This window comes from Necator americanus, chromosome III, assembly GCF_031761385.1.
Source record: "Necator americanus strain Aroian chromosome III, whole genome shotgun sequence".
Classification (NCBI taxonomy): Eukaryota; Metazoa; Nematoda; class Chromadorea; order Rhabditida; family Ancylostomatidae; genus Necator; species Necator americanus.
Window position 1 is genome coordinate 34776795 of NC_087373.1, and position 12102 is coordinate 34788896.

The 12102-nt window shown below is 43.1% G+C and overlaps 2 protein-coding genes across 4 annotated transcripts; both read right to left on the bottom strand.

The window, feature by feature from the left end:
* Window positions 1–217: 217 nt before the first annotated feature.
* Window positions 218–6198, bottom strand: RB195_011939 (uncharacterized protein; the record flags this gene model as incomplete). Of its 3 annotated transcripts, XM_064193569.1 has the most annotated exons (4): window positions 218–1200; window positions 1266–1465; window positions 1728–3190; window positions 6088–6198. In XM_064193569.1, the coding sequence occupies 4 exons, from the start codon at window positions 6196–6198 to the stop codon at window positions 218–220; spliced, it is 2757 nt and encodes a 918-aa protein (XP_064051152.1). The 3 variants fall into 3 exon arrangements, with proteins under 3 accessions (XP_064051152.1, XP_064051153.1, XP_064051154.1); XM_064193570.1 differs by lacking the exons at window positions 1728–3190; window positions 6088–6198 and having other exon boundaries at window positions 1266–1635; XM_064193571.1 differs by lacking the exons at window positions 218–1200; window positions 1266–1465; window positions 6088–6198 and having other exon boundaries at window positions 1700–3049.
* Window positions 6199–6813: 615 nt separating this feature from the next.
* Window positions 6814–9574, bottom strand: RB195_011940 (uncharacterized protein; the record flags this gene model as incomplete). The annotated part of the gene is made up of 5 exons (XM_013443248.2): window positions 6814–6831; window positions 6895–6987; window positions 7075–7092; window positions 7186–7201; window positions 9510–9574. The coding sequence occupies 5 exons, from the start codon at window positions 9572–9574 to the stop codon at window positions 6814–6816; spliced, it is 210 nt and encodes a 69-aa protein (XP_013298702.2).
* Between the last annotated feature and the right edge of the window lie 2528 nt (window positions 9575–12102).

Below are 12102 nucleotides of genomic sequence, written 5' to 3' on the forward strand. Positions count from 1 at the left end.
CATTACCCGCCTGGAACTCGTACCGCCACAGATTCGTGGAGTGATACCTTCAAGGGGAGCACATCACGATTTTGACGTCTTAGTCATCAGCGTAAAAAAAGAAACATATTGCCGTATTCAACAATTTCGAAAGTAAGAGCGTTTTCACTGAGCAAATTTTGTTTTTTTTTTCTAGTCTAACATTACTTACTTAGATACTTACTTAGATGGCCCGTCTTCACTCGACGTGCGGGCCCCAGCATCTCTTCCACTCGTTTCGTTCCCTCGCCATTGTCATCCAAGATGTTCTCAAGCTTCGTGAGTGACGTTGACGAGGTCCTTGAGCCGTATCCAGCTGAGCTCTCAGCTGGTCCATCCGTGCAGCGAACACGTCACTCCATCTCGTTGGCGGTCTCCCTCGGGGGCGTTTAGCATCCCTTGGGATCCACTCTAGCGTTCTTTTAGTCCATCTATCGTCGATTCTTCTCATGATGTGACCGGCCCATCTATGTTTTGCTTTCGATACATATTCCGCTGGGTCGCGAAGACGGGACATTCCTCTTAAGTCGGAGCTACGAAGACCGGCAAGGTGTTGTGTGCGCCGGTTAAACTTCAGGAGACATCTCTCAAGGGCTCTGTGGGTAGTAAGTAGCTTCCTAGACGTGGCCGCGGTGTCTGCCCACGTCTCCGCTGCGTAACAGAGCGCTGGAAGGACTGTCGAGTCGAACAGATGGGCACGAAGATCATGGTCCGTCAGTTGGTCCGCAGCTTCCCTGACGGCTGCGAATGCTGCCCATGCTGCTCTCATTCTTCTATTCAGTTCTTCCTTCAAGTCGTTTTCCGTGTTCATAGAACGTCCGAGGTATACGTATGACGGAGTTTCCACGATTTGGGAGCCTTCAAGTTGTACTCCTCCGTCCTCGCAGTGCGCGTTCTTCATGAACTGTGTCTTTTTTCTGTTTATTCGTAGTCCTATTCTCTTCCCTGCTTCGTTCAATTCGTTGAGCATCGTTTCTGCTTCATTGGTGCTGCTCGAAAAGAGAACGATGTCGTCCGCGAAACGAAGGTTCGAAAGAAATCTTCCATCAACACGTATGCCCCTTTCTTCCCAGGATAGTGATTTCATTATCCATTGCAATGCAGCCGTGAACAGCTTCGGCGATATAGTATCGCCTTGTCGTACCCCTTTCCAATGGGTATGGTGAGAGGGCGGTGGAAAAGCTGTATCCTAGTCGTGCATCGTTCGTAGCAATTGGCTAATGTCCTCACATACGACGCGTCCACACCTTGATCGACCAGCGCTGACAGTATTGCATTCGTTTCTACGCTGTCAAAGGCTTTCTCATAGTCGACGAAGGTTAGAACAAGGGGCAGGCGGTATTCCCGGCAAACCTCTATGACCCTCGACACGGTCTGGATGTGGTCCAAGCAGCTGAACCCTTGGCGGAATCCAGCTTGTTCTTGAGGCTGGGCTTCATCCAGCGTCCTAGATATGCGTGTGAGGATGATCTTGGTGAATACTTTGTATAACACGCTCAGCAAGCATATCGGACGGTAGTTCCGAAGGTCCTCTCGGTCACCTTTCTTATGGATAAGAACGGTTCGCGAGGTCTTCCACTGGTCTGGGATCCTTTCTTTCTGAAGATAGGATGTCATGTGTGCTGCTAAGATTACATGAAGCGGATGGCCACCAGTCCGAAGAAAGTCTGCTGATATAAAATCAGATCCGGAAAAGGTTCGAGTAGAACCTCTCCGTAATGATTTCCATCTCACGACGAGAAGACGTGCGAGTCCCGTCTTCGCTCAGCAAGGTTGCTAGCGGAATATTATATTCGCGGAGGTCCCTGCGGCACTTCTTTAGACTCGTTCTTCTTTGTGCTGCTTCTAGAATCTTCTTCTGCCTGTACTTCAAAAGATCCTCCCGCAACGCTTTTCTGCAGCTAGTGTTTGCTACTAACCGCTCAATGTGCGATGCATTCGGATCAAGCCTCAAAGCCCTCCTTCTTCCTAACAATTCCTTGGTGGTCTTCGAAATTCGATCCAAGTTTGTCGTGCGCGACTTCGAGGCACGTTCAGCACAGGCTCGTAATCCTCTGAGCAGCATCTCGTAGTCCACGTTTGGGTCCTCCTCGATGTGCCAGTCACCTTGGGACAGGGAGTCCTCGAGTACGCAATCGTCGTAGACGACTTCTTTTCTCCTTCGTTGCCGATAGCAGATGTTCTTTTCCATCGTGTGGCTAAGTCGTATTTTCGCACGAAGGAGACGGTGATCAGAACCACTACAAAAGGATGGTACTACTGAGACGTCAAGTAGACACCACCTCCGGTTGGTGAGTATGTGGTCGATCTCCGCACGAGTCGCGCCATTGGGCGATTCCCATGTCCACCGACGATGATCTTTTTTCATGAAAAGAGAGTTCCCATGAAAGAGGCGAGCGGCGGACAACAGCCCGGCGAGACGATTGCCATTTTCATTCCGGTCCCCTAGTCCAAATCTTCCAATCCTGTATTCCTCTTCTGTGGCCTTTCCTAGTTTTGCGTTGAAGTCTCCGACAACGAATTTGTAAAAGGACTTCTCGTTGTGGACTACTTCCTCCAGCTCCTCGTAAAACGCGTCCAATTCGGAATCATCAGCTGCTGATGTTGGTGAATAGCAGTTGATGATACTGATGGATTTTTGGCGCAGAGGGCGGAGGCGAAGAATGGCCAGACGAGGTGACAGGATCTCGTGAGAATCGACGAGATGGACGACAGATGGGTGCACAACGAAACCAACACCGCCTACATTTCGCGACGGAACCTTCTCTCCACGAATGACGAGTGTACCGTCATTCATCTGTCGTACGTCGCTCCTTCTGCACTTGGTCTCCTGCAGAGCAATCACGTGAAATTTGATACGCTCTGCAGCTCCGAGAAGGGCATGCAGGTCGGCGTCTGTGGAAACTGTTCTCGCGTTGTAAGTACACAGTCTGAGACAGTCTCCATGGCGAGTCGTGCGTGTGTCGCCTTGGTCCAGAATCAATGACGTCCTGAGCAACCTGAGATTTGATCGCCTCTCACCGGTCGCCATACCGTCCGACGTCTGAGACGGCAGGGCCCAGTGTGCAGGGTACTGAGGCAGTGAATATGCTGGAGTGGCAAAGAGACTTTTCCCCAAACTAAGCAGCCATGCCACGGCGAGCTTAGCTTTCACCACAGGTCGTCGCCCAACCTATATGGATCAGGGAACCACCTTGCGACATTTTGCCAAGACGGTGGTGAATCTTAGCAGTGGTTTACTCTTAGCTAGGCCTCCGATTCCGAGAAGTCGGAATGTCGGATGTGTCGAACTCCTTCTCAGCTTGGGAGACCCTGCCGGAGGACGAACCTCCGCTGTGCATCGCAGTTCGACGCCCAGTGTCACCTCCACGCCACTATGAGGCGGTAAACCGTTGTGGAGGTTCGTCTAACATTTTTATACCAAAAAAAGGAATGAACAATAAAATTCCCAACGTTGATCAATTCATTTGGGATTACTTTGCCGAATTTTACCAAACATGATACCAATTTAATGAGCTCGAACGGATAAAAGGTTTGGGTGGCACTCGCACTACATTCATACCACTGGATGATACTCGCATCCTAACAGGACTAATTAGCGACGAGTACCGCCCTTTACCATGTTAAAGTCGGAACCAAAGAGAAAGAAAAAGCAGAAACAAGTTTCTCCATCTCGTCTTCGTCTTCATATGCGAAATCTATACTTGAAAAAACGTAAAAAAAGGAGGAAAAGTAGACCTTGCGACTAAAAATTTTAAAAAGATACGGGACATAAAATAATAGAAAAGTAAGCAACACTAATATAATAGTATTCAGAGTAAGAAGTTACCAGAATAAAAGAAAAAATAAAGAAAAAGTGATAATTAATAGTCCCAAGCATGTTTTATGATCGTAAACTTTCGGCAGTCACACAATCACCTTTCGCCTAAAGTCTTCATTCTTTTAAAAATTTCAAACTTTGAGTGTTCTTCATAGATTTAAAAGTTGAATGAAAGGGACAACAACAGGATGTAGTCACAGAGATACAGAGTCGTCAAAAACCAAGCTTATCACTAGGCAATCCAGGAGAACTAAATTTTGTTCTCTTTTCTTTAGAGTTCAACGCTTAATTATCCTTCAAGCTAAAACTCTTAGAATAAGCCAACTAACCAGAACTCGAGAGACTACTCACTTCCCTGAATGCGAGATGCTTCTACAGTAATAACCTTTTCAGTCACATCTGTTTCTGCATAGTCGCCTTTCTTTTTGTTTGTTTGAGGAATGCCCTCTCAGTGATACAGAACATCACGAGAACTGGTTTTCAATAAGAAAGTCGATGTCTAAAACTACGGAACTACACAGTTGAGTTAGCGCCAGACAACATCTCATTTCAGCTATAACCTTCTCGTGGGATACTACATCCAACTAAACAATAACCACACAACATATGATTAAAGCTACTGTTCTCCGCGCAACTTTGGCGTTCTGAGTAAATAAATAAACATATATCTAAAAGCCGATATTTGCCAGAACGTTTACAAATCCTTTATGATAAATGTTTTGAAATAAATTCAAGGATCCAGCGAGAAATTATTCGGAAGAAGGACAAGCTTGTAAGTGTTTATGTCATTAGTTGATAATCAAGCGGAAAAAACTATCCTTCAATGTAGAGGATAAAATTTACTATTAACAAAGGCCCAGAAGTATAGTGAGAAAACACAGAAAACAAGGACAAATTTCGTATTCTGGCGTAATTAGAGTGTAAAATAGGATACGTCTAATGAGCAAGGCGAATGTTCTATGTCGCTCCGGGTTACTTACTTCCCCTGAGGTACAGCAATTGCAGCACTTGAGAAATTTTCCATGCGTCGATTTTACAATATATAATTACAAGCTATTTCTCATCGATAAGTATGCTTATCAGTTCTAGATCACCACCAAACTTCAACAAATAAATGTGTCATGCATCTTTAATAATATTCTTTAATAAATGCAATAAGTTGAGATGATTAGCAGAAAAGTGAGAAAGGTTTGAGAGAAACGGGTGCTGTTTCTGCATACTCTACAGACAATGTTTGACTTGAAAAACGAGTCTAATTGCTTTCTGAGGTTTGCTTAATGAACCACTTCGTATCGCATCATATTTTCCAGAACATTTTTAATCTTTTGCCGGGATGGTTACCGATTATCAACATAACTGTTGACTAACACTCCTCACTTTGATATCACAGCCGCTCTGCTCCCCGAGTTTCACCCTCAGTGACTTTTTCTGTTTGTTTTCGAAGCGTAAAAAACCATCACGAGGGAACGGGAACGGCAGAAATATAACAAACAAATACGCATGAAACAACGTCAATGAAGAATGGCTTGGATAAATCTAAGTTTCAATCCACGAAATTGTCGCATACAGTGCCGAAAACGATGGGAATATACGTGCATTCCTAGCAATAAATTTTTTTTTAGAGAATCACACTGTTGGATCTTAATACTAGAAGGACAATCTTTAGAATCATACTGCCTACACATGTCTACGCAAAGAGAGCCAGGTGTAGGAGAACACATCACAGTGAAAGACTCAGGATTTATCAGTATTCTGTAAGGATCCAATCTCCTCCAACTTCTTCTCCAGTCTTTATTTTGTAAATATTGATGTGTTTCAACGTTCCTCTTTTTTTTCTTCACGGAAACGCAAAAAGGTGACGTTTGTCCATACAACGGCGCGTATATCAATGAGCACAGGCCACAGCATTGATTGAAAATCTCTTTCGAAAAAATGTTTAGAGCAAATATTGTCAAACATTCGAGAGTTGTGATTGCAGCGCTGATTGGAGTGTTGTAAGAATATGAGTTCTTCATAAGATGCGATTCCGACATCAGTTGTGCGATTCAAAGGATCTTTCAAAGAACTGGACAGTTCGAAGGTGAATTTATAAAAGTGTGTGTGTCAAATTGACGAGAAAGAGGAAACCTAGCACTTCGCCCATGCTTTTTGCAAAAAAAAAAAAAGGAAACGAAAAAGAAAGAAGAAAAAAACAAGAAAGTATGTGTGAAAAGTTACATGACTGAATAACGATGAACATAGGAACATACCCTTTCACCGACAGAAGTCCAACGAAGAGGAGGTGTCGAGTCTACACCTTTATGCAGTCCACGTCGTAGCAATGGAGCACTACGGCAGAGTGAGAGTATGGCACGATTCATAGCTAAAAGATAAATTGAAAACTTCAATACTAGCAGAATTAAAGGTTCATCTAGGAAAGAGAAAATAAATAAAATATGAAATAAAATGAATAAAGGCTAAAGATTGAATTTATTGAAGGAACGATTTCAATGGCAAGAAGCGCAATGCATAGCTTTTTCGACAAACGTTGCGCAAACAAAGCAATCAATAATCGTAACAATGCAACGAATAAGGCAAGCAATCGATATCCAGGAGCATTGGTTAGACTTCTCTTGGCAAAAGAACAACAAAAACCTAGAAAAATTAGCCCTCATGTGACTGCCTGAATAGTCAAGCCACGCCCTCGTGAAAAAATCAGATGAAAAACCAAGCGACTTAATAATTAGTTCCCCGTCAAAATGCTGATAACAACAGGGTTCAGCCCAAAACACAATTAATCGATAAACGATGATTGCCGGAAAGGTATTAATCGAAAAGGTAAACGTAGACGAACTACAACAATCCGCAACCGGGCTTGAGTAAAATACGGGTACAAACCTTTGTTGTGGCAGCATCATGCCGCCGCCCGTTGATACGCGGAGATTCGTCGTAGGACCCACACGGGAGTCATTAGCACTTCCGCCAAAATTCCTCTGCTATATCGGAGAACGTTTCTGTAAACAAAAGTACATATTAGTGTAGTTATAAACAGGAACTTGTAAAAACTAATCACTAACATTCATTAAAGTTAACGTCTTGGATGCGTATGAACTAATCGACACGCAACTGATGATCGATATTATGATTACGACAACGTCGTTCCCGTATCCCTAAATCAATTTCAAAATCAGAAATCCCTCGCACGGATACTATCTCGAATTCTATTTTCTATTGTGTTTTGTCAATTAGTTCCGTACTTCTGATGTTTTTAAATCCTAAGGTGCGTGTGATGCGATGGCTTGTCTGGCAACACGCGGACGTTTTTGCTTTGCTCTCAGTTCTCCATTGATTCCATGGTGTTTTTGCACCTTCAGCAATGCACTTCTGTATGACGTAATTGATTACACTATTACGCAAATCTTCCCTATTCAAACTTTTGTTTTTATAAATGTAGAAATACGAACGAATATTATTTAATAGTGCTATTTTATTCATGTTAAATAATGTTTATAAATAGCAGGATGGAAGAGTTGTTCAGAACGAACATCCGGCGTAGCTAGAAGAAATCACTGCACATACTCGTCCCGTCCCTAATCGATTTCTGCGGCGTATAGCTGCGATACGCACGAGTGTATCGGCACTGGCGTACGTGCATAACGCACAATCGCCGCTTTTTGCCCTTCGACGCACGATGTTTTTTTTTTCTCGAAACACTGTGCGTATGGCATGTCTAGCGATATGGATAAATCGATTACTATAGAAATAAACCTCTGATATCTAACCAGCAGCCTAAACATTTGAGGTTTATATCCATTCAATCAGATAATCAAGTGATCAGTTTGGCAAACGCTTATATCCAGGTTAATTAACTTGGCTAGTTCTCTCCAGAACCTTCCTGACAACTTTCTGAAAAGTTATTTCATAGTAACTGCAAGGTCAGCCCTTCATAGCTCATTGTGTAACGGAGGTGGTGGGTTGACAGATCATTCTCCTCCTACAGGAAGTGAGAATTCCTCACGCGGGTACCTTTTCGCAAACTCAGAACGCTACAGTAGAGCAGAGGTTACCAGAGTTTGGGTGGCATGAACAAAGCAGGATACAGAACGATTGTCCGTGTCCTTTCTTGACCTGTTCATATTATAAGCACTGCTTTCAGAGATGTTTTTAGTGTTAACCATGAATCTGCCGGATAAATGGAACTTTCATGTTGATTGTTGACAAAGTCTTAAATAGCCTATCCATCTCATTATGAAGAACTTTACGCAGAAGCGGATGAGCGATGAACCGAATGATGACGTAGTTCACTCTGCCGTAAGGGTACCCTCAAACCGAAGTCGTAGATGGCCACCCTGCCGACGACGGAAGTTCTGGATAGGGATAGTGATAGACTGAAGGGGACTTGATGCACGCATATAGCTAATCCGAGACTTCAAGATCTGCAAGGTATGGATCATAGATGCGATAGTCGGTGATCCGACCCCATTCACTGTTGGACGGTTGGCGAAGGGACTCCTTCACTTTTGGATTGGCGAAGGGATTCCTTCACTCTTGTACGGTTGGAGAAGGGACCCCTTCACTTTTGTGCAATTGGCGGAGAAACTCCTTCACTGTTGGACGGTTGGCGAAGGGACCCCTTCACTCTTGTACGGTTGGCGAAAGACTCTTCACCACTTGAGTTGCACCCCCTTGAGTAAGAATTCATCTTGAGGAGTGTCCGACTCCTGAGGTAAAACGACGTGAGGCTCGGCTCAGTTGCGACTGCGCTCGAAGCGGCGCGGTGGAACTAGCGATTGGGATCCCTCATCGATTCCAGTCGCTAGTTCTCGAGCTATAGTTGCTTCGAGCGCAGCCGCCTACGCAGCTGCACCAATTTTCATTTTGACCTGACTACACCTCAGTGTACACAAAACGTTGCGGACAGTCGCTATCGGACAACAATGAAGTGATTCTAACCCATCTCCTATTAAGAAGCACCATTTTTAGATTGTTTTAACCTTTTGTCACTCTTCCTTCCTGAGGAACCTTGGGAACTGTTTTGTGCCTATGTGTGTCCAGAAGTAGTCGGACGAAACAAACACCTCCGTTTATTCCGCGTTTGATCTTCTAAAAAAAGTTTAGACGTAGTGGATTAATTTCCTCAAATGAAGCGTGTTATCGCCTCCTGCGCTGCACTGCACCCTCAGGACCCTAACCTTACTTAGCAATGCAATAAGTTTTCACGCTCTTGGTGATGTTGGAGCTGGTTTTGATCGGTCCTAACCTAAGAGAAGCACAACGTTGGTGACGCAACTAGGACGATCGAATATTGCCCTCGGTATCTGTTGAGCTAGCATCAAATTAATTTGTTTGAAATCGAAACAAGCAACACAACAAATCACAGGATTACAAAATGAAATGCCTCAGAAAAGCGGAGAAGAGCATCATATATCGCTCCATTTCCCCATTTTTCTGTAGTCTGTTGCTGAATGTAAGTCTGCTGCTTCCTATTCAGCTATCCGGCAGTTCGTTCGTACTCAACTTCATTTTAGTTTTGCTTGTTATGTATACACACGATGTAGGCCTCCACGAAATGAATGTCCAACTTATATATACGAAGGAGGAGGTCTTGTACCCTCATATGACCACTTTATTCTCAACAACAAGTAGCTTATGGAGACTTGACTTTTACTCGTACGGAATAAAATCCGACCACCTGCTCATTCGTTCGGAAATTCGGCGATTCCTACCGCTCGACAAAAAGAGACTGGTGACGAACATTCGAGTACTTGATAGTCCGGGAGAGGTGTAGAGATGAAACGTCCGAAAAACTGAATGTTTCGATGATTCGAAGAGTAGATGGAGAGCAAGTTATAATTCAACTCAACGCCGGTACTCTAGAACCATTTCAAAGCCTTGGCATGATTTTCGATACAGATCCAACAATTGAGGAGCTTCGAATCTCTGAAATATCGGTCAGTTTGCTGATTTTTTTTGTTGTAATTCTTTTCTGTAGAGTCTTCCGTGCTGTATAAATTCCTTTTGCTCACACCCAATAAATAGTTAGACGGTTGTCTTGTTTTTTTTTTCTGGTTACTTCTTGGTAGAGATGGTGTGTGCCTGTAGTTAATCAATCCGCTTAGGATCGCGCTCCACTCGACGTGTCAATGCGTTCATTTCAATTCAGAATCGTTTGAAGTTTACAACGTTTGAGGTTTACAACAGGCCTACAGGGTTTACGGTGCATCAGTCTTGTTATCCTCCCAGACAAGTCTGGTACCAATTTACCGACCCCAGGGGTGAAAGGCTTAGTTGGCACCAGGGGGATTTCGAATAATCGATCGATAAGAGATGTTTCAAAAAATGTCCCACTGATCGGTGTTATGCTATCTTTTTTACTTTTTTTTTCTCTTTCTAAGGATTTCTTTTTGTTTATCTAGCTGGGTAAAACTGGCATCCAACGATTAACGAGGTGCGAATAATGCCTCGCAGACACACAGTGTACCTAAGAGTATATCTCGAAGATACAAAGGTCTCTGTCGCCACTAATACACCTAACCTGTCATATTGATCTTATGTAGGGAATAGATAGAAATGAAGCGATAAAACGCTGTTGAAAGAAGTTTGAAGAACCATGCAAAGTTTCATTATATAAAACTGTATAAAACGTACAAGCAAGTATTGAGATATTTGACATGCGCTCCATATAAACATTATATTTAAGTAAAGATTTGAAAAGGAAAAATGTAGAAAGAAGTTTAAAGAATGTATACAAAGTAATAAGCGCCTTAAGTTGCTGTTATTATAGCTGCTGCAGCTGAAAGTTGAACACCAATTCGTTGAATGGCATCGTGACAAACACATACTCATGCAGTGTTAGTTTATATAGAAGACTTAGGGCATGAAATGTGTTAAATTATGAGATCTGTGGAAATATATGCATGTTTTTCTTTTTCCTGGAGCATCTTTTTGAGATAATTTTTACTTATGTAAAGTTACATTGGATGGAAGGACTTCTGTTTTATTCCCAATAATATGAGCTTAGTTTACTATATCCATACATCAGAATTCGCTGCGACATATCGTTGCTCACTCCCCTCGCTTCAAAATTCGCACTATCCACCGCTTAGTCGCGGCGCGAACGTCACGCGCGGCGTTGATCAGAGAGCAATAAGGAGGCGGGGTGTAGGTGATCTCAGGCGGTCGTGGAGGATGCCTACCTAGCTGGTGGAGCAGCAGCCGTAATTACACGGAGGAGCGCGGTGCTGAAGGGAGGACAGGAGCGGTCAGCCGGTTTTCACGGTTACCTCTTGTCCCGCACCCTGCATTGTACCCATATTCGACGCAACGGCGATCGTTAATTTTGTGTCGCAGTAGTGGGGTCAGCAAAGCATTGCGCTGCGCTGTGCCCCGCCCATAACGTAACCCATCAGCGTACCTCATGGACTAATAAGGTGCGAAACATGCCTTGCAGGGGCACGCTATCTCTCTTACTGCTCCTGTACGGAGTATCGATCGTTTACGTATACAGATATTTCAAACGATTCCACATGAGATGCTAGAAATAGAAAATAATGGTGTTTTATTTGCGTAAAAAAGCAAATCTAAAAAACTTAAATCTCAAGAAGATAAAGTGAAAGGATATGTCAATTAATACTAACAAATTTGGTAAGACCATATCTTATTTTGTTCAATTTCAGAGAATTCGTACAAATGCTGCTAAAGCAGGAAATTCGAACAGTTGTTGCTTTATGAATTCAGGATTTCCATTCTGCACAAATAGATCCAATCCAAAATTTAATGAAGGCGTGAGGTGGTGAAAATGCATTCGAATGTCCCGTAATGCACCGCTGGTTCAAAGAGTTCCGCGCTTGACTGAAGGATTCGCATTTTGACAAACGCACCAGTTTGGATTCCGTCAAAGAAGTTCTAAAAAAAGGAGAAGGAGTTTCGTAAGGAAGAAGAAAAAAGACGGCATGTAAATGGTTGTATGAGAAGAAAAAAAAACTTAATCCAAATTCTAAACGTATCACAAAATTTATGAGTTCTACAGTTGTTAACCAATAACCATTATAAAGCTCAATTTTTTTTAACGTTGTCAAGTTTATGTTTTTTGATGTTGTTTTGTTCTTGGAGAAATTTCCTACGTTTTCGCTTCATTTTCAGTATGTTCGTTCTTTTACAGTTTTCATACTTTCTGCGTTGCTATATTGTTAACTTTTTGTTCTTTGAACCTTCCTAGAAGCCAACTCTATCACGTAATTGCGATGCAAACACGGCACACGACCTCAGTGAGGTGGTGATGGGTG